The following is a 27,505-nucleotide window of genomic DNA, read 5'->3' on the forward strand; positions in this document are numbered from 1 at the left end:
TGCAGCATAGGAAACAGGTTACAGGCCAGGTGAAGGTCTGTATGGGGATGTGGGCCACAGGGCAGCAGAGCGGTTAAGGAATTAATGGAAAATATATCTGATTTGCTTTATGTAGCAAACAGTCACACGCGAGTTTGATTATGTTAAAGATGTCCGAAACAAGCAACCTGGTCGCAAGAGCTGCACGTCAAAGCATGTGCCAGCTCTCCATCCGTATCCGAGTGTACGCCCCCACACACGGTGGGCGGGGCCAGCCCCTAGCTATTCTGCTCTGGCTGAGGAAGTTTGAGAAGAGAGATGTCTTTATTTATCTGGGCTCACCGTAAAGCACCGATCTCTGCTTTCAGCATTCGGACATTGCAGTCCAGCTGTGACTGCATGCATTTCCAGATGTGCTTCTCAGAACCAGGTCACTGGAGGCTCTCAATAAAGAGGGACTCGCTGCCAGTCCTTTAGGAGAGGTGGGGGTAATAGGGACACTATCTGTACCCATACCCTGCAGTGCAGAAATCCCGGGCTCACGCCGCATGAACAGGTCTGTATGGTGAGATTGGGGGGGCTTTCCAGGTCTGCTGGTGAAGCTGGGGGCAGGCAAGGGGGGAGGGGCAGGGTAGCCATGTCCTTAAGTAAACAAACTGGGGGAATTTCTCTCATTGTTGACTTGTCGGGCTGAGTGACAGGGGTGGGCAGTGGAGTGCCGTGTCAGCGGAGATGGCAGGGAGGTCGGAGCGAATTGACCCCGTACCGCCATCCATGGCCAGCATGGAGAGGCACAAACACACACACACACACACACACACACACTTTAACATAGAAAACACTGACACACAGGAGCACTATAAACTCTTGCTTTTATTTGTGCACATATTCACTATACCGGAAACATTAACAGCAACTCAGATGGTTACCAGGTGATTTCAAACTTGTCCATCCCATTCTGGGTTTTAGTACAAGTCATCATTAACTGGTTTCCATGGACACCGAGCCCTTACCCCTACAATGGCGACATAAGCAGTGCTGCTCATCTCACCGCAGCACAGGAGTGACACAGGAGTGACACAGGAGTGACACAGGAGTGACACCAAAATATGACACTACAAACAACCTAGCAAACAGACTCGGGGACGTCCTGAGGCCTTTCCGGGGCTTTCGGGAGCACCAGAGACCTGCAGCAGAGGGTGTGCACAAAGGGTGAGAGTCATGCTGCTTCTATGCCATGGTGGGGTTGGGGGGGTGTCTGGGGTCCTCCATCAGCGCCCCGTCCCAGAGTGGAGCTCGCAGGAATCTCGGCCGGGCCGGGCCGGGCCCTCTCCAGGTACAAACAAACCAGGCAGCCACACCGCCGGCCCGGCTCGGCTCATTAATCAGTGCCGGCAGATTAGACTTCAAACTAAAATAAACCCATCGACTCCTCTTAGTCGCCGCCCCCCCCCCCCCCGCTTTCCCATCATTCCCAGGCAGACCCGAGAGATGCCCGCTTTGACGCGTTTCAGAAATTTTAAGCAGCCCAGCTCAGACTGAAAGTAAATAAGCAAAAGCACGCAGGGGGGCAAGATGTTGGCTGGGTGCCAGCACTCTGTCGCTGCATCTGACACATGATGAACACGGTCTGAAGCAGCAACCAAACAGCAACAGTCATGCTCACGTTCCTGCTGGTTATTCATTAGATGAAGCTGGTGGCATTTAACTCTTTTTCATTTCGATCAATGCTTCAAAATCCAGAGTCATCAATAAGAACAGGAATCAAAAATCAAAGAATAACATAGGCAAGGGCACCATCTAGTGTCCAGTTTAAGTATGACGGCCATTGGCTGCCGGAGTTATGCCCCCAAGCTAAACCTCACTGCACAATGGGGAGCCGACCGCCATTATTACAGTACCACTGCGCGTCAACCGGGGCGATGGCAGCAGCCGCTGGGCCCCCTGGGTCTGCCAAAGACTGACAGGCGGCCCCGCCCAGGACTGGTTTGGGTCCATGGGAAATAGGGGTGTTACCAGAAGAACTGCCTTCCCATCCATCAGTGTCACAGACTCCCACTGTGTCAGAAGCCAAGACGAATGAGCAGGAAGCAGAGCTACAGGAACAACAACATTTGGCGAAGATGCCAGCAGAATGTTTCTTCCTGAACTTTTACCCGTAACAGCTGCTGGACGTCATTCCAGACAGTCTTTAATAACCTGTGTGTATCTGTACACTGCTGTATTCATAACAGGGCCAGACTCGGGGGGCGGGGGGCTTCCAAACTGACTTTTTAGCCTGAAGAAACTACAGGAAAACCACGTAGCCACGCCCACAGTGGACACACCCCTAACATGCTGGCATCCAGGGGAGAGACGGGACTAAGCGACTTATCGACCTGGGGCCAGACACTGCTGCGAGCTCCACGGATTGGGGGCGGGGCTTAACCTCAGCAGCCCGTCACCGTAGCGTCCAGCCCTGAGCGCTTGCTGATGTGCAGCTTGGTCAGCTCCTCTGCACAGGTGGGATGTATCCCTACTGTATTCATCAGGTGGGAGTAGGTGGCCCCGCACCTAGGAGGGGAGACAGACTGTAAATGAACAGCTGTGAAGTGCTGCATAGTGCCTGTGCAGTGAAATACAATCATCACACTGGAATGCAGCGCTGTTGTGCAGTGAAATAGACATCACACACCACTATGTAGCACATTAAAGAATCTATGTGGTGTAATGCAGTCATCACATAAAGCTATGCAGCACTGTACAGTGTCTATGCAGTCACCGCGCAGTGCTGAGTAGTCCATGTAGTGACTGATTCGGCGTAGCAGCCTCACCGAACCCCCAGTGCGAAGCCCTGCATCACCTCCCCGGCATTGGGCCCGGTGAAGTGCAGGCCCAGGATCCGCTGGTCTCCATCTCGCAAACACACGGCCTGCGGGATACAAGGAGGAGTGATCAGTACACTGCAACTAGAAGACAGGTTACAAACTGCATAGACTTCAGTACCTACATTTTTTCAGAATGTAAATTGTAGTGATGGACAAAATGACGCTTCATGAACCATTTGCTGTAATTTTTGACCCCAGTAAACAGAGCTCCTGGGTCAAAATAGGGCATAAAGCGTGACCCAAAGCAAACCGCAAGCCCCATCGGACTATGGGGTCAAAAATATTGCAAATGGTTCATGAAGCCTCATTTTGTCCATCATTAATAAATTGTATGAAAAACAAGCTGAGTGAGATAACTGTACCACTCAGCAGCCTGGTGACCGACACCCAACCCAAAGCAGAGTCCACAGTTAAAGGAGAAACATCCTCAAACAGTAACTAGAGGTGTGCCTGGATATTCAGGTAACTATTTCAATACTGATATCCCTGCTTGGTTGTTCTGCCAATGCAGAGAATCGCAAGAATTTATCAGAAAAGATACTGGTTACCACGAAAACCCAAAAGCCAAGTGTGAAGCTATTTTGATTTGCAAACTGAAAATTGTTTTGTCCAAACTCTGTCGAATACAACTTGTAGTTTTGACTAGTTTGGTGCTGAATCATATAAAACTGAATCGTCCCTATTTGTGTCTGTCATGGATGAGGCTTTAAAACATAGGCAACTAAGGTTTACTCAGAGAGCTGGGAGGGGACAAAACCAGGGACAGTCTGGGGGTCCCCACAGGTCGGGCTGGGAAACACTGACCAGGCTGCATGTTGAGATTGAAGGCACTGCTGCTTTTTTCCATTAACAGGGTCACAGATGCACAATCACAATAATTTGTTAACTTGCAGTCACAATAAAGAGTGTTTCTGATGCACTTTGCGTTTAATATAGTCTATTACGTTTTGTGTTTTTTGTAGTCCTATCTTGCCAGGTGAATAACTGAATGACCGTTGGATAACACTGTCAGTTGTTCGAATATTGAAAACAGTCTACATACTGCAAACGACAACACTGAACCCAGAACAGCCCGACCCGTTTTCCACATCATGCAAATACAGCGATCGGTTCCGCCGCTTGCCGGCCCGGTTCTGACCTTGATGTAGCACTGGCTAGAATCTCGCTGAGCCACAGCAAACTCCAAGGGCTTGTAGAAGGCATGGTACACCTGTCAGGGCAGGGGAGCGAACAGCAACCATGACTATTAAGGTATAAAAAAAGGTGACAAGATAACACAACCCTTCAAAGAGCGCCACCTTGTGGTCACGCATTTAACAGCTCTATTTAAGTGAACGACACTCGCAGCTGCATGAACACAGAGCCACAGGTGGGCGCCACCGCCGAGGTCAACTGGCAGCACCTCCGTGGGGGGGGGGGGGGGGCTTTTGATCGCACGCGGTCTGTCAGCACCCACTGGGAGCTTCCGTCAGGCCCCCCTCCTCCCCCCCGCGCCGGGATGTCAGGCCGGGAGTGAGTCATCGCAGCTGCCTGCTCTGCACAGGTGGTGTCGAAGGCGTGCGTGCCGGCTGGCCTGTTGTCACGGCGACGGGGGAAATATGCACGGTGTACTGACTTTGCGTGACTTGGCTGGTCAGGTGTGGCAGACGTGCTGGGGGGGGTCTCACCTCGATGCCACCCTCCCTGTACAGTCTCCTTGCCTCTCCCTCGGACAGCCCCACACAGCTGTACTCCAAGGGGGTGAAGACCGTGGTGGGAACCTGAGGGTATGGATCAATTGAGAAAAGGACACCATTTAATCCCTTACCCCCCCCCCCCCTCCCCACAAGCCGCCTTGACCACCCCTCCTCGACATAACGTCCAGGTGAGAGATAGAGGATGCACTGGTGTCTTACGTTGTCATAGTCCATGATCTCCGTGGAGACGCCAGCCAGCCTGCGGGCCAGTAGCCTTCCGGCCCGGATGGAGGGGGGGGTCAGCTCGGGGCGGCCCTGCAGTGACAGCATGCTCACTGGTCAGGAAAAGGAGCGTGGTCACATGGGCTGGGTGACAACCGTGCCTTTCGCCCGCTGTCGCGTGACCAGGGCCCTGGGTCATACCCCGCCAGGCCCGAAACCTGTCCCAACCACCCAAGAAGACATCTTTCAAAGTGGGGGTGTGTGCACGCGCTGGCTCAGCTTCCAGGTGCTGATCGACCCCCCACCCCTCCCCCGCCCAGTGTGAGAGAATCGCTCAGCCCGCGCACACAAACAGGCGTTTTCGGTTATTTTTAAGAGATCGTCCCGAGCCAAGCCAGGCGTCTGTTAACATTAAACAAACTGGCCGTGCCCCACCCTCCGCTTTAAAGCTGGCCTTTGATTTGCCGACGTGTCAGTGATTGGCAGTCTGCGATCCACGGCGCTGGCCAGGGTTCAAGGACATCAAGGCTGAACCTCCCACAAGGCAGGCGCTTGCCATCGCACCCCGGGGCGCCTTCAGAGAGACAGCGTGCCCCCGACACACCGCCACCGTGCAAGGCGTGTCGTACGCAGCACACCTGCACTGGGGTTTTGGGTTACGCGTCCATCAAGCTGACATCTCTGTTTTAAACGGCCAGGTTTTTTTTTTTTTTTTTTTGAGGGGGGGGTGTTGGTTCCATCCCAGCAGGCCCCGCAGTTGTACCTTTGAGCCTGAACGGAAACCTGCCACACTGAAAGCGTTGGGGTCAGGAGCTGTGCGGCATGGCGGCCACTGACCTTGGCCACGTCCCCCATTGCAAACACGTGCGGGACGGAGGTCTCCTCATTGGCGGAGACGATAATTTTTCCTGTGTCTTCGTCGAGTTTCACTCCAGCAGCGTCCAGGTTGAGGGCTCTGGTCACGGGGGCTCTCCCTAACAATATAAAAAGAACAACATCTGATTTAACATGTCACGAGTCTGTATACATGCCCCCCCACAGTGGAGCTAATATTTCCTGTCATGTGGTTAGCCTTGGAGGGTAAATATGGTGTCACCTTCCACCAGCTGTCACTTCCTGTCTGTCATTTCCTCATGGAAATTGCGTTTGCCCTCCCCCCCCAAAAAAACCAAAACAGTCACACTGTCCCATCTACTCTACACTCACCCCTATGGGACTCAGCACCATACACAGCAATACAATCAAGAGGAAAAAAAAAAAAAAAGATTCCAATTATGGCAAACGACCCCAACTACAAAGGCGCTGCGACGCCACCTGGTGGCAGGAGGTATGAAGCTGGACATCAGATTGTTCTGAAGTCCCACCACCCTCAATGGGGCCCCACCCTACAGAGCCCCGCCCCAGGCTCTGTTCGGTCCTCTTATTGGGTGGAGGGGACATGATGCAGCCAGCAGGCTCAGGGGTCCAGAAAGAACCATCCTGTCCCCCCCACAGCAAATATGGAGAAAGGAAAACCAGGGTCAAGCGGTGGATGTAAGCATCTCAACATGCAAGACCAATTTCCCCAACCCCGTAACCATGGAGAAGGGAGTGGTGCCCCAGCAGACAGGAAGGGGGGGGGGGGGGCAGAGGCTATGGGAGCTTAACAGGTGAGATGAGGAGTGTGGGGGGGAGCTGGGAAACAGGGGAGGCAGGAAGCTGGGGGATGGAGAAGAAAGGAGAGAACATGGTGAAACCCCCCCCCACCCCCGCAATCTCCCTACAACAGTTCCATCCCTATCCTCCAGGGGTCTGCTGATGGTGCGGCCCAATAACCAGTAAGATTACCAGACACACCAGAATTACAACTAAGGAATACACATAACAGGCTGAGAACCCTCAGAGCAAAAGCGAAGGCCTTGGCAGTGTGCACATTTTTACACAAGGCTTAACAGCGCCACCTAGCGAAACTGCCCATTTGCAGTGATGCTCACGAGCCCAAACCTCCTCCGCCCCGTTACTCACCCACAGCCCAGAGCACCGTGTCAAAGGTGTCCTGCTCCTCACGGTCAGAGCTGGTCTCCACCCATGTCACCTGCAGGGACCCTGATGGCAGCTTCTCCACCTTCCTGGGGACACGTCTCCAGAGGAACTTGGTCCCGTGGGAGTCCATGTGCTCCGTCACCAGGCCTGCCATTTGCTGCATGGGTAGAGTCATGACACCCGGTGCTGTCTCTGCTCCACACGGCATCCCCGACATCTGCCCCTTTCACAGTATTAACAATGATTAATTCTAGCCAGCACCGCCTTCCTGTTCCCACCACTGGGGGCCTGTTGGGTTAGCCGTCCGGTGTTAGCCTGACTCAAAAGAGAAATGTGCCTCACAACCAAAGCAACCAGCAGCATCCCACATGGTGTATTTCCACCACAGGCTGGCTAACAGCTACAGGTCAGTGGTGCTCATGGAGATTGAGCACCAGATCTTACGCATCACTGAGATTCTGAGATGCACTTCAGCCAGCTAGATGGTGACTGACATTTCAGTGTAGTGACTCTCGAAGCACCTGAACACTCACCCAGCCTCAGCCTGACCCTGGCGCCCTGCCCCTACCTGGTCGAAGCCGCGTAGCGCCAGGCTGCGGACCAGGACTGTGACGTCCAGCCCGATGCCCGTCAGGAATCCGGCACACTCTAGGCCCACATCTGATATAGTGCGTTCAGGAAAGCAGCACGACACGCCAACATGCCACGCCTTCCCTGGACGGCCAGACCATAAGGCCCGGTCTCACTGGCTGAGTGGGGGGAGATTCTGTATCCATGCTAACAGTTACACCCCCCCAACACCTATTGGGACCTTCAGTATAGAAGTCAGAGAAATGACAGTGAACACTAGTGATGGCCAATGTTCTGACCCCACTGCTGCAAAAAGGGCTCAAAGCATATGCCCCAAAGCAAACCAAGAGCACCATCTAGTGGAGTCAGAAGATACAGCAAATGTGTCATGAAGCTTAGTAAGGCCATCATTAGTGAATACTATCAGAGTTACTACTGACAGCTTTAAAAGCAGCATTCAGAGTAACCAGAGGACCCAAAACCCCCCACCCCAGGTGAGTGCATGCTGGCTGGGTGATGCAGCCTGAAGACCCCACGATGCGGCTCAGGAGGGAGGATACAGCTCGCACCGACGACAAGCCTGAAAGACACAGGAGGACAGAGCATGAGGACAGGCAAAGGCTACGGGCTCAGCTTCCCACATCTGTCCGTAACCAAGGGCTACGGGCTCAGCTTCCCACATCTGTCCGTAACCAAGGGCTACGGGCTCAGCTTCCCACATTGGTCTGTAACCAAGGGCTACGGGCTCAGCTTCCCAAATCTGTCCGCAACCAAGGGCTACGGGCTCAGCTTCCCAAATCTGTCCGCAACCAAGGGCTACGGGCTCAGCTTCCCAAATCTGTCCGTAACCAAGGGCTACGGGCTCAGCTTCCCACATCTGTCCGTAACCAAGGGCTACGGGCTCAGCTTCCCACATCTGTCCGTAACCAAGGGCTACGGGCTCAGCTTCCCACATCTGTCCGTAACCAAGGGCTACGGGCTCACCTTCCCACATCGGTCCGTAACCAAGGGCTACGGGCTCAGCTTCCCACATCGGTCCATAACCAAGGGCTACGGGCTCACCTTCCCACATCGGTCCATAACCAAGGGCTACGGGCTCAGCTTCCCACATCTGTCCGTAACCAAGGGCTACGGGCTCAGCTTCCCACATCGGTCCATAACCAAGGGCTACGGGCTCAGCTTCCCACATCTGTCCGTAACCAAGGGCTACGGGCTCACCTTCCCACATCGGTCCGTAACCAAGGGCTACGGGCTCACCTTCCCACATCGGTCCATAACCAAGGGCTACGGGCTCAGCTTCCCACATCGGTCCGTAACCAAGGGCTACGGGCTCACCTTCCCACATCGGTCCATAACCAAGGGCTACGGGCTCAGCTTCCCACATCTGTCCGTAACCAAGGGCTACGGGCTCACCTTCCCACATCGGTCCATAACCAAGGGCTACGGGCTCAGCTTCCCACATCTGTCCGTAACCAAGGGCTACGGGCTCAGCTTCCCACATCGGTCCGTAACCAAGGGCTACGGGCTCACCTTCCCACATCTGTCCGTAACCAAGGGCTACGGGCTCAGCTTCCCACATCTGTCCGTAACCAAGGGCTACGGGCTCAGCTTCCCACATCTGTCCGTAACCAGCAGTGAAACATTCAGACTGAATCTCAGGCAGTAAATATGACATGAGAGGGTCAGAGGGTGGGAGAATAAGAAAGACTCTTCACTTAAAAGGAGGTTTAAAACAGCACTGCCAGCAGAAAGGGAATAGGACAAGGTCAATCATGGGGGGCGTCTCAAGCAAAGGGCCCGGAGGTGTCCCTCTACACCCTCTACTGGCTGGCTCATGTAACTACAAGGCACTGATCAATCATCCTGTTGCTAGTACTGCAGGGCCTCCTATGACAGCAGTGCTAATTTGTCTCAGCTTCCCCAGCTGGCAGCAGTATGGCTTCCAAGGTCCCTCAGTGGCCCCCAACTCCTCCACGTCAAGAGGAACGCGTATTAACCTTGGGGTGCGATAAGAGCACCACACGGGAGTTCCCCCCACCCCCCCAGCCCAGCCAAGCACCATGACACCCATGTGGCCAGCAAAGCCCCCCAGGGACATCCAATTATACACACCTACAGTACTGTGCAAAAGTCTTAGGCAGTCCAAAGAAATGTTTAAAGCTGTTTATCTGGGTAGCAAGTGTACTTTGGCTTAGAATAAAAAAACACAATTTAATATTAGAACATGTGCAAATTAAGAGTAACACAACAAAAACTAGTAATAATTCTTCTGTTTTCTAAAAAGTTGCTGATATCTAGTTGGATGGCTAGATGAGCACCGCTTCAGTTTCACCAACAGCTCAATTAAATAATTAAATAAATTGGTTTTAAAAGTCAGTGGCAGATTGACTAGCTGTATGAGGTGTGTTAGTGGCCAAGTCAAAAAATACATGGCTGCACTGGACGGTCGCTGCAAATACTGGGGTGATTTTAGCAGAGGTTCTGAAACGGCTAAGCTGACACACTTTGACAGGCATAATATCATAGTTTTACACCAACACGAGGATAATCTAAACATCATTTTGTTTGCCTGCCTAAGACTTGCACAGTACTGTACACACACTTTTACATTTAATTATGCATAAACAAACACAGATACACATTTACTCCCCTGTCAGTTTCTCTTCTCAACATTCCCGCTGTTTCTTTAGTAACGAACCCATCTGCTACTATCCACAGAGACCCTCTGATCCAAAGTGGAACAGCTGTACACCAAGGGTCACTTTGCAGCCCTGGTGTGCAGCTACAGGAAGATCAGCCACTTTACCACTGGCTACCACAGACCAACTAAGCTACCAACCATTTACTCACTGCATAACCAGCCTGACCCCTAACATTTTCAGCTACTTGCTCTGACTCCTTTTTAAAACAAAATAAACCAAAATATTATTTTGTGTTGTGAGATTCCAGTCATCAGTTTTTCTCATAGAAAAACATCACATGCTCAGTGCATTTTAGTCAGTGGCCTACCCACGCACGCACACAAACACAGGTGGCTTTTATCAGCGATGAGTTTATACTCATGTGAAGAGAAAGGAGAACTGCAGCCAGCATTTCCCCCCACATTCAATGGCAATGGTGGGGTAATCAGGTCAACTGGCTGAAAAAGGCCCAAAACAAAATGGTATTTTTGGGATTTTGACTCCCACCTCCAGTTTGGATAAGCAGACTATTCACTTAAAGTGACACTGACAAGAGACTTAAAGCCTTTAGATCTAATCACACAGGAAGCACACTGCAGTGAGCCGGTGTGTCAGGATGAAAGGCTGGCAGGTAACTGAGGCACGACACCCAAAGATAGACTCCTGTACCCGAAGTGAAGGAGACGCTACTCACTCACGTTTTTCCCGGGGACTCCTTCATCCAGAAGATGTCATCGCTGGAAATGCCGTGTTCCACTGCACCTGGGACCTGGGGATGTTGACAAAAAAAGTGAGGGGTGCTAGGGTTTCTAATTATCCAACCTGGGTATAGACAACCCGAGATCAGAAGATGTGGGAAGGGGTGGAGGGGGTGGTCATAGTCCACAGACCACTGAATTTCTGAGAAGAACAAAAACAGGTACTGAGCGACAGCTCGGGTCAGACTCACATGCACGGGGTACTTTGGCCGGCTTCCAGTGGCAATCACAATGTCCTGGGCCGTCAGCACCGTCTGGGAACACAGCAACCAAGAGGCTTAAAGCCCCCTGGGGGTGGAGTTACCCCCTTACCCATCGCGGTGGGCGGCATTCGTTTACCTCCTTCCCAGATTTGTTTGTTCCTATAACAGTATGCCCATCTGTCAGCTGGCCTTTCAGGTTAAAATACTTCACCTTCCTGTCAAAAATCAAGTGGGGAAACATGGGTGTGAGGGAAGATACTCAAAGGGCTACAAGCATCAGAGGAATCAATGCTCAGGGATTTAAGGCGGTCAATGCTGAAAGCAATAGACCACATTTCCCAGCATGCTGTGCTGTGTCAGGCCACAAGACTCACCTGTCCTGCAGCTGCACCCTGTGACCCCAGTTGAGAGACTTGACATAGTTCTGCACGGCCAAGCTCATGGTGGCCCTGAGCATGCGGGAAACCACAATCAGAAACACGCATCCCTCTAGCATAGCCGGGGAAAAGGGATTTGCTGGAGTGTTCTCCAAATACAGTGGTACCTCGGTTCTCGAACTTAATCCGTTCCGGACTCCGGATCGAATCCTAAAAAGTTCAAGTTCTGATTGAATTTTTCCCATAAGAAATTATGGAAAACCTATTAATTGGTTCCCGCCCCCCCCAAATTACACCTAAATATGTTTTTTTTTTTTTTTAGCATTTAAACACAAAATGAACAGGATAAAACAAGAGCAGCATTTTTTTTCTTAATGGCTTCCAAAACGATAAAGATTTTATCCCAACATTACCCCTGTCCTGCCCCAATCATCCACTCCTTCCGTGTGCCACGCCCCCTCATTAACCTCATGTGGGATCCCCATGTGATCAGCTGTTTCTGGTTGTTGTCATTAGTCCTCTGTATTAAGTCCGCGTTTCAGTTTGTTTCCCCAGTCCGGTCATTGGGTGCGTTCGACTTGCTTATAGCGCTGGCTTAAGGCAACGCATTCTGATCCTGACGCAATGCATTACGGTTAGATGCATTGCGACCTCTCACCCGGCTGCACAAACTGGAACCGCCTCTGTGACGACACACCTTTGCCCTTATTGGCTGAAGAGTGTAGTTACACGCATGATGTTTGTGTCCCAGGCAGTTCAGATGCATAATCTGCCATTTCTCCCGAATATCACGTAAAGCAGTGAGAACTGGTTTTCCGTTAATTTACCTGGTAAAATAAAGTTTAAATAAATGACATAAATGCTCTAATAGTACACGTAAGTTAGTGGTTTATTTATTGTTAGTTACTGTAATGTTGCGCTGCTTTATTTGGTTAATCGTCCAGTCTGTGAAGAAGGCATTCAAGTAAGAATTGCATTGCAGTATGACTCATTTCCTGGCGCATACAATTTATATTAGGTCGGCGTTCACGGTTCGACTTCTGATATTCAGATCGAGTTCTAGGTCAAACTGGTTTGTTCAACTTTCAAGAAATTCGAGTTCTAGTGAGTTCGAGAACCCCGAGGTACCACTGTACTTGTTTTGAGACCAGCTGCACCCTGTAAGCACCTAAGACCTGAAGTAATTACACTCCTTAATTGGAATCTACTTAGTTGCTCTATAGCAAGGCTGTCAGTTTCAAAAGACACTGACAAACGTACATAAGCACACAACCCCAGATAAAAGACCAGCCAATAAAAGTATGCCTTTCAGTTAAATCAAAAATGGTTGGATAGTTAAACTAACAAATTTCAACCAACCCATGCAATAATTTTATCATCATAATCAGATTCAACATTTTAGAGCAGAAGGCCTAAATTTAAGGTTAATTTAACAACTAACACTGGAGGGCACCATACAGTCCATTTCAGACCAAAACGATCTTCTATTCATATTTTTGAGATGGTCAATGATTAGGGTTTAAGTTTCATTGTACTGCCATATAAAATATTAATAGCAGTGGTAAAAAGTAAGAGTGCAGTAGAATACACCTCGCCCCCAGTACTTGCCAGCAATGAGAAGGCTGGTGGGGGACATTCCAACCATACTTGGCCGCGTCCTTCAAAGCCCCTCCCAGCAGGGCAGACTGGTGCATGAGCTTTTTGGGGATGCAGCCTACGTTCACACAGGTCCCCCCCAGACCCCACTTCGTGCCTGAAACCAAACCCAACCCCTGGATTTACAACCAAATCAGACACAGATTATTTAAATTGTGAAGATGGCTGTAATAACACTAACATAATAGACACCTGCGCGCACACTCTCACCTTTAGGCGACGGATCTACGTAGTCGAGGACGGCAACTTTCTTCCCATACTGAGCAGCTGGACGAGTGAAGAGAAGACAGGGACGTTACCAGCAGGCTGCGACAGCACGTCAGCGGCCGGACAAGAGGCTTTGGGTTTTCACAAGGTACCCAACGGCCCCAATACCCGAATTATCGGCGCATAGAGCAAGACCTAGTTTAAATCACTGTTTTGGACCTATGCAAGGATATTAACGACCGGGTCATCTAACAGAAATACCATCATCACCTGTCAGAATAAGGCATACCTTCTTTGGCACAGGCCAGTCCCCCGGATCCTCCGCCAATAACCACAATATCATACTCATATTTACCTGCAAAAAGGCACCTGTTATAGATTTTACGCGTGTCACTTGGCATATAAAAGAAAATAAAGCGTTGAGTAAATTAATCCAATATTTGAGATGTATAAATATAGCAGACCTACATAAAATATTACAATATTCACATATAAAAAATAAGCCTATTATTTTCTTCTGTGTCACATATGCACTGCGGGAAAAATATTAACTGTCCGTAATGAATACTGTTAGTTACGGTGTATTGATATTCACATTAAAACGATTCTAATATTTTAACACGTTTGTAAAATAAATCTTATCTGAATCTTTAACCGGCTCTATATTATAAAACTCCGTATATTGAAATATTGATTCGTCACTTACGTACATACCTGAAAACCCTCTTACTAAACTGTGACAAAATATTATTCGTTTAAACCGGCGTGCGCCTTTACACAAGGCGGCCATGTTGTTATTACCAAAGGACCTCACCCGTAATTTAGGTGTCCAACACTCTGCCGGCTTTAATATTCTCATTTATTTAGGAATGCAATATTATGCCTGTTTTTTTGCAGCTTTCAAGAAAAGAAAAGGCTGCACTGGTCCCATGAAAAAGGTCAAAATATAATTTCACCTCAGTTTCAGTTTCAGTTTCACCTCTCTGAGAAAAGTCCGAGGTCAGTAAAACCAAAGCCAAATGAATCCATCTGTTTCTTTAGGATTCGGTGTTATTGACATTGTGCTTGGTGCTTTATGTCTCACCTCCCTGCAGTTACCCTGACAGACAGTAAAATCCCAACACAGTTACTGTCTCTATTCATTCCTGGCACACATTCTGTTGATTGATTTATTTATTAGTATCCTCATGTTGTGTTTTATGTGTACCTCTATGCAGGTAGGCCTATGTAAGTTCTATGTTAGTGTAACACCACCACCAGGAGTAGATCAACCCTTGTATATTCCTGTAATAGCTCTTGACAAATGAACGTGATTCTGATTCTGAAAGTAATCAGGCTTCCCCACATTTCTCAAACATTGTTTCTTAGATATAGGTTGATTTCGGGGGGGGTTGGTGGCTCAGTGAGTATCACTGTTGCCTCCCACCTCTACTGTTGGGGGTTTGAGTCCCATCTCTACTCTGTGTCTGCATGCTGTCACCCATGATACTCCCCACAGTGCATAGATGTGGCCTCATAGGTGTTTCTCACATAACCATGATGTATATTTGTGTGTGCATGTGCCCTGGGATACCCTCTGTGAGCGGGATGCGCCCTGGGATACCCTCTGCGCACGGGACGCGCCCTGGGATACCCTCTGCGAGCGGGACGCGCCCTGGGATACCCTCTGTGAGCGAGAGGTGCCCTGGGATACCCTCTGTGAGCGAGAGGTGCCCTGGGATACCCTCTGTGAGCGGGATGCGCCCTGGGATACCCTCTGTGCGCGGGACGCGCCCTGGGATACCCTCTGCGAGCGGGAGGCGCCCTGGGATACCCTCTGAGAGTGGGAGGCGCCCTGGGATACCCTCTGAGAGTGGGAGGCACCCTGGGATACCCTCTGTGCGCGGGAGGCGCCCTGGGATACCCTCTGTAAGCGAGAGGCACCCTAGGATACCCTCTGTGAGCGGGAGGCACCCTGGGATACCCTCTGTGAGCGGGACGCGCCCTGGGATACCCTCTGTGAGCGGGAGGCACCCTGGGATACCCTCTGTGAGCGGGACGCGCCCTGGGATACCCTCTGTGAGCGGGAGGCACCCTGGGATACCCTCTGTGAGCGGGAGGCACCCTGGGATACCCTCTGTGAGCGGGACCATAATAAGCAGGTCAAAGATGGATGAATTCATTCTTTTTGCGGTATCAGTCATCATGCCCCAATTACCCCATAATGACAAATTGAAAACATGATTTGTTTGGATTAAAAAAACAACTTTATTAAACATTAAAGAACGGAAACTCTCATTTAAGTAAATGACAGACAGGAGGACTGGCTGGGTGTGGCAGTAGAGGGGTTCAGTTCTGATTCAGCGGAGGAGGGTGATGGAGGCCAGCAACGCCAGCAGGGTGGGGGGGCGAAGCTGCCCGGTGCGTCGGGCACTATTGCACAGCTCACCATGGCAACATTTCACCCTGGCGCCGAGCAGTGAGCTCAGCTGAACGGTGTCCTCATCAACTGGGCAGAGGTTCTCAGATACGCATCCCCTATAATTCTCCCTTTTTGTCAAATTAATCCAAACTTACAGCAAAAGAGAAATAAAAAATGTCATTAGAAAGAGGAATTTAATTTGCCCTGGGGCTGATTAAAAATGCAATGTAGGCCTGCCTAGAGTGTAGATTAACTTTGGAGAAAATGCTGGATATGAAGTGATATTCCTGTTACCTTCTAGTTCCTGTGAAGTTGTGTTCAGGATGGTTGGTGTCCTATATCAAGATGCTTCCAGAATATGGTGCAATATACATTATAACCCAAACAGTACTGTATGTTAAAGATGCGATAATGTTACATGTTATATATATACTGTTGAAGTCAATTACTTTTATGTGGCTTAGCTAAGGATACCAAGCCTTGGCTAATGTGTGCAAGTGGATAAATGCTTCACTGAAACTAGTTTTACCGGTTAATTTGAAGCTCATTTACTATGATTTCTGCATAATTGATGGTGCAAGATTGTCTTTTAGAAAAACTGGGCAAACACGAAGCATCACTTTCACACGTATTCTTACCTGTAGCAGTAAAGCAAATATTTTCATTTCTTCGACAGTCAATGGTATGTGAGCAGTTGTTCTTTTCGCAGCTGAAACACTTCTTTCCATTCTGGGAAATGTCAGTAGGTACTGTAATAAGCCAAAGTATTGTGAAATGATTATAAAACATTTAAATCTAATGAAGCAAAGAGCACCAAAGAGGAGTGTGTCTGTGGTCTGCCTTTATCTCTTCCTCTTCCCCAGTGACTTTTCTGCTTGATACTTCTGACTGGTCCTATGTTCTCTCCCTGTGTCACATGGTTCTGTCTGCTGTCCCCACCCTGAGAGCAGGACCTGTGCTGTCCTATCAGGACACACCCTGAACACCCCAACCTAGTGGTAGATGGTGGTTGTGGGAAGTGTAGTCCCTCATAATTACCATTGAGCGTTCCATCATTGCAGAAGTCACTGTCACAGCACTCGGTGTGGTACAGAACCCTTTCAGAACCGAAGCTCACGGAACCAGAGGAACACTGTTCAGGTTCCACACAGCCCTTTGTGTGTGTAACTCTCGGAACTGTGCCTCCCCCTGGAAAGAAGAGGATGTACAGAATGCATTTTGGTGCATATGAAGCCACTTCTTTCTATGTTGCTTTGATTGAGTTGGGCTGTTACGGTGCTGCCCTGTAAGCTGCGACACCAGAGGCAACCAGGCGAACTCCAGCTACATGCTGGTTCTGCCCTTCAGGTACCATTCAGCGCACGAAGCAGTTTATCATCAGCTGACCTTCGGCAGTTCACTTGTGAACAGAAGTGAAAGCAGTTTTCATAGTCTTGCAAGGCAACTATGGGTAACTAGAAATTTCAGTTCACATAGTAAAAACACGGTAGGAAATATCAAGTGTTCATAGTTAATATCTATTCCTGTAAACCATTTATATAGTAATTAAAGCCATTTATACAGTTTTCACTTGTCACATCACAGCTACTTCTATACTGCAGCCTTACCTTTAGCAAAAATGGCACTTCCACAGCGAGAGACTGTAGACAAGCACATTTTATACCCTTGGCATAATGTTTGGTTGTCACTGACACAATCATAGCACCTAAGTGGACAAGCTGAAAGACAATAATAATGTCAGCAATACTCTTAATCATGAAATTATATGAAGCAATTAATGAAATTCAAAGAAACTTTGTCCTGCTGCTGTTACACTCCCGTTTTATTTTCCTAATCTTCATCGATCAAGACCCTCAATGCTTGCAATGAAGCAAGCTCTCATAGACCATAACATGCTGCTGATTTCCAAATCAATGCACAGCCCCCCCCCCCGATGACAAAGGTCTTTGGTTATAAGGCACAGTACCTTTGGAGAAGAGCAGACAGGCCAGAGTCAGCTGAAGGAGGCGTTCCATCGCATACGGTCCACTTTGGGGACGGTAGAACGCGGGTTCCCCAGTTTCTGAGGGTCTGCAGGGCTTAGGGGAGCTGGAGATGTTACACTCCTCCAACTTCAGTGAATAATTGTTGCAGCAGGATTCATACTGGTTTTTCTTTCACTTCATACCTTCCTGTAAAAATCAGTGAAATGCTGCTTGTTTACAGCCCTTAAGCCGTGATGATGCCTCTGAAGGTCTTTGGGGATCCTGCAGTTTAGGACACGCTCTTGGAGGCTGGAATTTAAGCACTGCGGAGATGAGATTCCTCCTGCAGCAAAGCCATGCTGACGCAGGGGAAGCTTGTACCCAAAGCCGGTCTTGCAGAAGGCAACATGAGACGGGCGGCCAGCCTGTATGTGCTGGGATTGGCTTGCATCTCTATGGATTATACATATTTATACATATTTGCAAACTTCTCAGTGGATCACACTTCTTTTTTTGGTAGGAAACTATAGCCTGTAGCCTGACACCACATCAAGGGATCGGAGGACAGATGGATGGCAGCGGCAGCGCTTAAGAGCAGGCATCCAGTTATTCCACTCCCCCTCTAAATTGTTCTGTGTAATTTCACTCATGCGACTTTGGTGATTTATCATGTAAAGGCTTTAAATAGTGTTTCCCTGTTTGACTCTTCGATCACTTGTTTTATTTGTCCCTGTTAAGGGCAAATGGCTGAAATAACATGTGCGAGGTTCCTTTTGCTGAGCGAACCCATTGGTCGGACTATTCATCATGAATCGGAGGAGTGAGATAGTGAAGGACGACTATAGGAGGTGCAGCTGGTTGATATAGCAGGATCGCAATGGGGGGTGGGGGGGGTTTGGCGGGCAGCTGGGTGTATCTCACACAGCTCTCCAGGGCAGCATTCTTCATCAGCACTCAGAAATGGGACAGCTGAATATTATGGCCACTACCCCTCAACATAGTGGGTGGGTCAGGTCCAGAGTGTTGAAATCCAGACCAAGATTTTGTTTTGACCAACTGAATACAAAGAGTCACAGGCACAGCGTACTTCACTGGTTGGTTGAAACAAAATCTTGGTCTGGACTTTTACTCTCTGGAACTGAATTACCCACCTTTGCCCCTCACTGTAAAATTAAATTTTAAAACAGAAATAAGAGTTTTCATTAAGTTTTGTTACATTAATAACAAATGACAATAGAGGGCTATTTTTTCCCCAGGCATGGTTTATTGGAAACACACCAAACTGATTCTCTACAAACCTTTTATTTCACCTTTTTATTTGACAAATGTGTCACTTGCACCAGGATATTAGTGGATTTAGGATATATTCTCAGTGTCGCGTCATCACCCTACGAGAGCATTTCAACAGTGAACTTTTATGAAATCAATCCGGTTTCATATCCCGTTTTTATGGTTTATAATACAAGGTTTTACAAGGCAGAACCCTACGGGTGGTCTATATTACACCAAGAACAGTGTGTGTATGTGTGTGTGTGTATAGGGGAAGGGGGGGTGTTACAGAAAAGGGGAGAAAGCGGGGGCTGGAAGAAGGGAGTGTGAATATGTGTGTGTGTGTCTGTGCGTGTGTCTGTGCGTGTGTGTGTGTGTGTCTGTGCGTGTGTGTGTGTGTCTGTGCGTGTGTGTGTGTGTGTGTGTGTGTGTCTGTGCGTGTGTGTGTGTGTGTGTGTGTGTGTCTGTGTGTGTGTGTGTCTGTGTGTGTGTGCGTGTGTGGGCACAGGGGAAGGTGTGAGTGTGAGTGAACAAGAGAAAAAAAATCAAAGACATGGAAGAAAAGCTATTTCTCTTAAAAAACTGATGGTTACTGTTATAGTCTTACCATGGAAAATCTTAAGGCACATGATACTTCAAACATCTCACATTCAGCAGTGGTTGCTTCCCCTCGACCTTTTCATCGGTATCTGCGGGCAAATCGTTTGTGCCGACCCCCTGAGGGAGTGGTGATCTCGCTTAGTGTCGTGTCGGGAATCCCCCCGGCGGTGCTGGGCCCCGCCATGCTAATTTCCCGTGTATGTTTACACAGGCACACAGGCACGAAGCCAGGTCCTGTGGTCGTGTACCGCGGTAAGGGACACATCCCCTCTAAATGCACACAGGAGTGAAGACAGAAAACAGGACAATTTTCTTTTAATTGTCCAAATTAGGATTTTCCTTCCAATACATGTGTATTTATAAATACTGCAGTGTTTTAGAAAGTGACACAATAAAGGAAATCACACTGTATAACAGGAGCATGCCAGTCACCTGTGGAGGAGGTCTGACGGATGGCAGGATCCTCGCTCCCATGGTTCCCTGCCTACCGTTCAGCTCATGAAAGGAGAATTAGTAGCTTTCAGACTGACACTAACTGATGCTAGTATTGCCTTGACGTTAGCAGTGAAAGTTTCCAAGTTCCCTCCCAGCCAGCTGTGAAGTTTACACCATGATGAAAAAAAAAACTGGCACACAGAACATAAACATCCACAATTTTTTCATGCTTGTTTCGAAGGACATGAAAAGATGTGTTACAAAAATGGACTGAACTGCATCAGTGCCTGTATGGGCTTCACACAGCTGCCTGTATGTCTCCATGCCAGTCTCCCGCATCCCACTGATTCTCCGTGCCCGTGTTTGGCGACCCATCCCCCCCCCCCAGCCATCCCTGATAGTGTTTGGCAACCAGCTCTGCAATAGAAAATGACTTCTTTTTTTTTTCCGCTTCTACAAAGTGGCAGATAAGTCTTTTGCTCTTGACGATACAAAAACGTAACTTGGTAATCAGCATTACTACTGGTTTTCACACTGTTAGGTTAGCAGTTATTACTTTTTACAAAAAAAAAAACAACCAAACCCCAAATGCAGAGTCTGGGCTTCCGGTCCATCGCTTTGCTTGGCTACATGGCTAACGATAGATAAAGGTCAGTATTTGCTTATTATTTTAACCCTAATATACATTTATGAAACCAAGAAAAATATAAACTGCTTTGAAAGGAAAGAGCTCCCAGCAAACTTCTGTTCCTCTCCACTTCTGTTACCCTAAATCGCCAATGGATTGCTCACCAGTTACCTTCCTGAAAACAGAGGGCAGTGAACCGGGTTCTCCGACCGCGCTCAGTGCGTCCAGCGGATTCACCCGTCCCTAGCAGACCTAAAACATGAGGAAACCTTTCATTCCACATCTTCCTCAGTCTGAAGATGCAGGAACAACATTTACATTCAAACGCCTCACCACGTCAGAGATCTACATTTAGAATACCCATAAGCACCACCAGATCCTCCACCCAGCCTTCGGACAACCATAAACAACACCATATCCACCATCCAAACTTTGGACAACCTTAAACATCAGATCCTCCATACATCCTTAGAACACCATTAAGCACCACCAGATCCTCCATCCACATTTATGATGCCCTTAAGCACCACCACATCCTCCATCCACATTTATGACGCCCTTAAGCACCACCAGATCCTCCATCCACATTTATGACGCCCTTAAGCACCACCAAATCCTCCATCCACATTTATGACGCCCTTAAGCACCACCAGATCCTCCATCCGACCTTTGGACACCCTTAAACTTCATCAAATACTCCATACACCCACTGGACAACCATAAACACCACCAGATTCTCTATTCACCTTCTGGACATACGTAAACACCACCAGATCCCTCCATCCACCCTTTGGACACCCGAAATACCACCAAACCGATTTGCCAAGTGTATCAGACCCTTGATTTTTACACAAGAAAGAGGCATGTTTCAGCAACTAATGAGTAATAAAGTGTTCTGAGAGGCACGTTAATGAAGCCGCGCAGTGTGAACTTCACTGCCGTGCCTCCCAGCAGCCCATCTGCTTTCCATCCATAGTCTCACTTAGACGTCTCTCACCTCACTCTGCAACCCTTCAGGTCTCTAAACAAGCAGAAAAAGCCTTGGGAAAGGATCTTAATAAACCGAAAAGAAGCGATGAGCTGAGCTCAGTGCCCTCCAAACAGGAAAAACGCTGAAAAAAATGGACAGAGCAGCAGCAGCAGTGTTCCGTCTTGGCGTTTCTGCTCCTCTCCCCATCTCCTTCGGTCACATGTCCGTTTCTCCCAGCATGCACCAAACCCCGGCCACGCTGAACCCGTCGAGATCGCCCCGGCGCTTCCAGAGGGATGCAGATGTAAAGAGAAGGAGAGGCTCTGCATTCCCGGCCTCCATTTAAATAGCCACGTTATGCTGAGAAGCTGGAGACGTCGGCTGCAGGGTGGCTGAGTCTTCGTGTGTGTACATGTATAAAATCTGCTTCTCCGTGTGTGATGGCAGTGATATATGACCATCCTCTTCTCGCTGACATGTTGCGCTGTTTTGATTTTAAGCCTAAAACAAAAGGGGGGGATCAGGCCAATGCAATTTATTAATTGCATACATACAACATGTTTAGACATGTAAGCATGACACAGTTTAATAATTATTGTCGAAAACAGTACCACGTCATCTTTGTACATGCTGGCAAATTCCACTATTCTCACAAAGCACTGAAATATTGCAGAACCAGTGACAAATGAGCAGGAGGTGATTCAGCAGAGGGGGCGACAGGTGACTAGAGTACCCAAGTTGGTCTCCGTTTTGGTAGAACTTTCCTGGTGCGATGGAACGATGATCAGATCATGAATCAAAATAGAATTCCGCTGATCTGTATTTTACCACATTTTATCACTCTTTTCCACCACACCAGGTACCGTACTTTTGGTACTTCGAGAAAGTACCAAAAGAACAGTACTAAAGGTGTTGGTTTTCCACTGGCGTAAAAACTGGGACCGGCGCCAAATGACATCACAATGCGTGGCGGGGTATTTTGTACTGAATTACTGTAGTATGTTTTAGGGCTGTACGATGTACAATATTAATACCAAAATCGCACGTTATTCACATGCAATTCCTATACCGCAAGTCATCTATATTTGAGGCTTATAATCAGATGGTCCTTGGTGCAGTGGAAAAGCACCCAATGTATGCAGTGTCAATGTGTAAGAACGATGCTATGAACATCCAAAAGGGGGATGGGGCAGGATTGGTAAAGGTTGGTAAGAGTGGCAAAGGGGTGTAAGCCCTTGCACAAGCAGACACCATTCCTCTGATGATTGTCTATCTTTCAAATGCACACATGTAACAGGGTGCAGCACTAAGCATGGTGCCACCCATTCCCTGGGGGAACACTGAGGGGGTATGCTGTCGGGATGTTTGAAGGGGGGTACTATGGGAGTATACTAAGGAGTTCCTTGGAAGGGGTGCTCTGAGGAGGTAATTCTGAGGAGTTTCTTGGAAGGGGTGCTCTGAGGGGGTATGCTGAGGGGCTCCTGGATGGGGTGCTCTGAGGGGGTATGCTGAGGGGCTCCTGGAGGGGTGCTCTGAGGGGGTATGCTGAGGGGCTCCTGGATGGGGTGCTCTGAGGGGGTATGCTGAGGGGCTCCTGGAGGGGTGCTCTGAGGGGGTATGCTGAGGGGCTCCTGGAGGGGGTGCTCTGAGGGGGTATGCTGAGGGGCTCCTGGAGGGGGTGCTCTGAGGGGGTATACTGAGGCGCTGCTTGGAGGAGCTGCTCTTTCTGAACAAACAGAAAGACTACAGGAAAACCCTAAGGGTTTGTCCCAGCAGTGAGGTTGAGCAGGAAGGCTGCAGATCCCTTGTAGTGCACGTCCCCCCTGTTCGGTTCGGACGGCCTGACTAAAGGGTCACTGCTGCCTTCTCTGCAGAGACAGCATGAGGTAGCTGCTCTGGGACAAGTACAGCAAAGACAGAAAAGTGAGGGATGGGGGAGGGTGGGGGGGTGCAAGGTCTGGTTAAAAGGAACAATCTCTGGATAAAACAGAACTAAGAAAAGCAGAGGAGGGACCTACCATGCATGCATTTAGACCCAGGAGTCTACAGGCTGAGGTTTAACATCACAAGTGTCCACCAGATTCACCGCTGGTCTGTTAGTCCTGACAAACTGTTTCCTATTTGTGTCATTCTGCAGTGACGGGAGAAGGGTTAACAGCAAAACGAGAGTTAAAAAGGTGACCCATACGGAGGCGTGTGAGCCAGTGTTAGTCTTCACACTCACACGAGGAAAGCTTCTGGGCAGGATAGCAAAACAGAGCCGAGACATGCAAAACCAAGGCAACGGAACATTTCAGACAGCAGAGCGTGCTGGGGACAGCGCCTCCCCAAGGTGAGGCAAGGCACTGCACTGGCTGGTGACCCAGGGGAAACAAGGCATTGCTGGGTAAAATGATCTTTATCTCTGTAAATTTCTGCTAATCTGGCCATTGACAAGCAAGCTGTTGATAAAACAATTCCAAGTCAACGCATTACATGGAAACTTCTGGTAAGGCTTTGCTTTCACGTTCAGCTTCAATTCTTGGTTTTCTTCTAAACAAATCTTCTATATTTCTGTCAGAATTAAAATAGCCTGAAGCTAGATAGCACATAGTAGATCCAGCCATCTGCCAAGATGTGACCGTTTCATTTACAAGATAAATGTGGAACAGGGGGCAACACACCAGCAAACGAGACACTTCCCTGCACAGCTGGGTTATTGCCATTCATCTGCAGAACCTGTTAAGAATGCTTTCAATTCATTCTCCACCCTTAATTAGCACATCTAGACCCAAATTCCGACACTGGCTCCACGAAGGACCATCCTTTCCCGCAACACTGATGGTAACAGTTGATCCAAACACACCAGATACTGCAGCTCAGTTCTGTCTTAGGGACAGAAAGTCGTTTACACGAGCTGCTTGAGAAGATAGTGGAGCGAGTGGTTAATGACTTCTAAATCTTACAGCTGCTACTGTGAATAAGCAGAGCACCACATAAGTAGAGCGGAATTGGACCGCATTAGTGGCGTGTCACCAGAATGAGAAGACGGCAGAAATGGGCCGCTTACAAGAATTAATCAAGGCGCCCAGGTCTGTCCATCTTACAGCGGCTCACTGTGGAGAGAACGTGAATAATGACTCAGAGCCATATCGCAGGTAAGCCACCGTTAATCACCCTGTCCAGCACATTCTGGGCAGCTTCTCAGAGACTCCCGCAAGCTATAAGGTACCTTCAGCGGTTCCCGTTCTGCCAGGTCACTCGACACATCCCCGCTCTTGTACTTGCAGTCCTTGTCCTTCTGATCGATGGTGGAATATCCATCTGTGTAGACAAGATACGAGGGTTTTGGACTGCAGCTCCTCTTCTTGAATAACTCAACCTAGATGTGTGCAATGAACTGAAAACTGAAAAGTCTTGTTGAAAGAACATCACCCCTAATCTCACCACCCGAGCTGCCTACAGTTACGGAATCTCAATGTTATAATTGATTCTGTAGATTCTGAAGGTGATGTGAGAGGTTCCTGGGGACCAGCGCTCTTCATGACCAAGTTTTAGTGCTCGAAATGGTAAAACGTGGCAGAGAAACAGATTTGCGATGAGCTAACCAGAAACTGGGGCCCCAACTGCAGATCACTCAGTGAGATCATTTTCACAAACCTGCATCAACCAGACCGATAAACACACTTCTAACACCAGTATTAGCCTTCACAACCTTCTCTGGCGCACGTTCGTTTGGAAGGTCTCTGGTGCTTCAAAACAATAAGGACGTCTTTGGCAGGTCTGTACCCCTCACTGGCAGGTCTGCACCGTACACTGGTCTGTTTCCTTCATTGGAAGGTCTGTTGGGGCTCCCTGCAGCTGAGACCCTACTGAACACTAGGCCTGTTCAGCGCACTATCCAGCGTCCAGCTGTCCTCTCTGCCTTAGAGGGGGGGACTCCTGGAGTTAAACCACAGCCTGCACCTTCAAAGCCTCCATTGCAGCTTCAGAACGTCCACCAAGCCGGCTTCTCCGTAGAGTCACAGATGGATGTTACGATACAAAACATTATGCTATAGCCTACATATGGCAATCTTCAACTCATGTTCCTCTTAAGCACTTGCTGCTTGAAAGCCACACCCGGACACACATCTCGTTAACAGAGGGCTCGTTTGGTCAGCCAGCAGGGGGCTCTATATGAGAGCGTATGCATGCACAAATCACTTCCTGTTTATCGTCATTCCCCGAAACCACCAAGAAAACCGTGGTCTTAAGCTCGTAGCAGAACGGAAAATGTTTTCAGATGAATGAGACACTCTGCCAGTCGCTCTCCGACGTCCTGGCTCGTGGAGCGGAATGAATGGAGGTCACGGTGAGTAGGGACGGCACGAACCGACTCCTTACCTGGATCGAGCTCGTCCATAGGTATCATGTCACCACTGATTGATTTCTTGTTGCCTGTAAGGTATGTATACACACCATTTTCACATTATCACAACAGCTGCGCTGCTGGACACTGAGACGCAGTTCAGTACCTCCATCCTTAGTTCTATGTGAATCACAGCATAGCAGGCGGAGGGAATGATAGGCATGGGGAAATGACGCGGCAGGCAGGCGTGGGAAACAGGAAGCGGAATGAGACGCGTGGCGCTGGCGAGGGGGCGGGACCTCTCTGTCAATGAGATGTGTTTGATTGTGGGCGGGTAGCTCTCTCACACAGCCTAGTGATTCGGACATGAATGTGTGGAAACACCTGACACTCATTGTCTACAGCAGTGTTTCCCAGTCCGGTCCTCGGTCCATGTTTTTGCTCCCTCCCAGCTCCCTTGTGTACTGTTTGAGAGGGACCAGACTGGGAAACGGTGATCTATAGGCATCCAAGCTGCTGCCCACAGCCAGGGCAGAGGATTTGCTCAGACCAGGACACGACAGCTGATGGGAGACAAACTGCACGCACACCGCAGGCAGGGAATGGGGTCAAGCAGCAGGAAGCACACCAGGGTACCGCCATCTTTAGCCAGCAAAGACAATACATTTGAATACTTCCCAGGCTTCCCCATGTCAGGCTCCTCCCCTAAGCAGGGCAACCCCCAGCTGTGACATCACACACTGCGTCACACGCCGGACTCCTCAGAAGCTCAAAGCTGGTGACTGACCTTGATTCTTCTCCATCAAGGGGAGGGTGGTGTCATCATAGGCTGGCTTGTTACTCCTGGTCCCCTTGGCCTGGCTAGTGGCAGTGGGCTGCAGGACAAGGTAGGGGACACTCTATTACCATGGGGCGGGGTTAGACCGGGGAGGGCGGAGCTCTTTGGGGTGGCATACCTGGAAATGCGTCTTGTTCCAGCCGTCCTTAGCAAGGCTGTTCCTCAGCTCTTTGTGGCTCCACACGGCCTGCAGGACATAGGATGCTGCCTTGGTTTCCCTCTGGGACTGGCTGTGGGGGGGGGGGGGATGTTGGGGGGACAAAGAAGCAAACAGGCTGTAGGGAATCAGTGGAACAGAACTCAGTGAGATCCTCTCAGTGGAGTCCAGGGCTGGTGTCTTGATGGGACTCACCCCTGCGACGTCCAAAACCCTTTCAAAGAATTTATTCCCTTCAAAGTGGACTTTTAGTGAAAGAAATCTGTAGAAAAACTGCTAAATCTAAATGGGAAAACCAAAAGTAAATTTTACAAATCTATCTGGAATAGGAGAATAAAAGATTGTCTAAAGTTCGTCATCAGCCTGGGATCCTTGATATAAGGACCATGACATGATAGCAGAAGAGAAGGTCTGGTACAGGGAGCTTCCTGGAGAGACCTGCCTCACACACCTGGTCCGGTTGATGGCCACCAGCTTCTCAATGGCCTGAGCCTGGATGAGGGAGCGGGCGTTCTCCGAGCTGTCCGTCACGATCTCGTGGATGGTGTTGAGGACGGCCACCACTGTGTCCTCCTCCAGGTTCTTGGCTGGCCGCTGCTGCCCGCTGGGTAGGTTGCTGACCAGGTCTCTCATGGCGTAGCTGCCTGTGGGGGGCGCATGTGTGACAGGTTCTGAGCTTCACTGCACACTGCACT

At 49.2% G+C, this 27,505-nt stretch overlaps 2 protein-coding genes across 18 annotated transcripts in view; both read right to left on the reverse strand.

The window, feature by feature from the left end:
* Window positions 1–834: 834 nt before the first annotated feature.
* On the reverse strand, window positions 835–14,052 carry txnrd2.2 (thioredoxin reductase 2, tandem duplicate 2). 2 transcript variants are annotated; one of them, XM_023812407.2, is made up of 17 exons: window positions 13,933–14,052; window positions 13,508–13,573; window positions 13,222–13,278; window positions 12,964–13,108; window positions 11,353–11,427; window positions 11,115–11,193; window positions 10,967–11,029; window positions 10,716–10,786; window positions 7,897–7,916; window positions 7,335–7,426; window positions 6,749–6,923; window positions 5,582–5,718; window positions 4,742–4,837; window positions 4,514–4,606; window positions 3,985–4,056; window positions 2,793–2,890; window positions 835–2,532 (listed from the first exon to the last, which is right to left on the reverse strand). In XM_023812407.2, the coding sequence occupies exons 1-17, from the start codon at window positions 14,006–14,008 to the stop codon at window positions 2,409–2,411; spliced, it is 1,539 nt and encodes a 512-aa protein (XP_023668175.2). In that variant the 5' UTR covers window positions 14,009–14,052; the 3' UTR covers window positions 835–2,408. The 2 variants fall into 2 exon arrangements, with proteins under 2 accessions (XP_023668175.2, XP_072565075.1); XM_072708974.1 differs by lacking the exon at window positions 13,508–13,573 and having other exon boundaries at window positions 13,933–14,035.
* Window positions 14,053–18,825: 4,773 nt separating this feature from the next.
* The window catches only part of arvcfb (ARVCF delta catenin family member b), a 113,638-nt gene continuing 104,958 nt past the window's right edge, over window positions 18,826–27,505 (reverse strand). For 9 of the 16 annotated variants that reach the window (XM_072708982.1, XM_072708983.1, XM_072708985.1 and 6 more), the window contains 7 exons: window positions 27,262–27,454; window positions 26,772–26,883; window positions 26,603–26,690; window positions 25,851–25,904; window positions 24,697–24,788; window positions 23,504–23,616; window positions 18,826–21,986 (listed from right to left, as the gene is read on the reverse strand). In XM_072708982.1, coding sequence (XP_072565083.1) covers window positions 23,515–23,616; window positions 24,697–24,788; window positions 25,851–25,904; window positions 26,603–26,690; window positions 26,772–26,883; window positions 27,262–27,454 — 641 coding nt within the window. In that variant the 3' untranslated portion in view covers window positions 18,826–21,986; window positions 23,504–23,514. Of the gene's footprint in view, window positions 21,987–23,503; window positions 23,617–24,534; window positions 24,581–24,696; window positions 24,789–25,850; window positions 25,905–26,602; window positions 26,691–26,771; window positions 26,884–27,261; window positions 27,455–27,505 lie in introns of all 16 variants that reach the window. The other 7 variants (XM_023812327.2, XM_072708975.1, XR_011989267.1 and 4 more) reach the window with 6 other exon arrangements.

Source organism: Paramormyrops kingsleyae, chromosome 2 (genome assembly GCF_048594095.1).
Source record: "Paramormyrops kingsleyae isolate MSU_618 chromosome 2, PKINGS_0.4, whole genome shotgun sequence".
In the NCBI taxonomy this organism is placed as follows: Eukaryota; Metazoa; Chordata; class Actinopteri; order Osteoglossiformes; family Mormyridae; genus Paramormyrops; species Paramormyrops kingsleyae.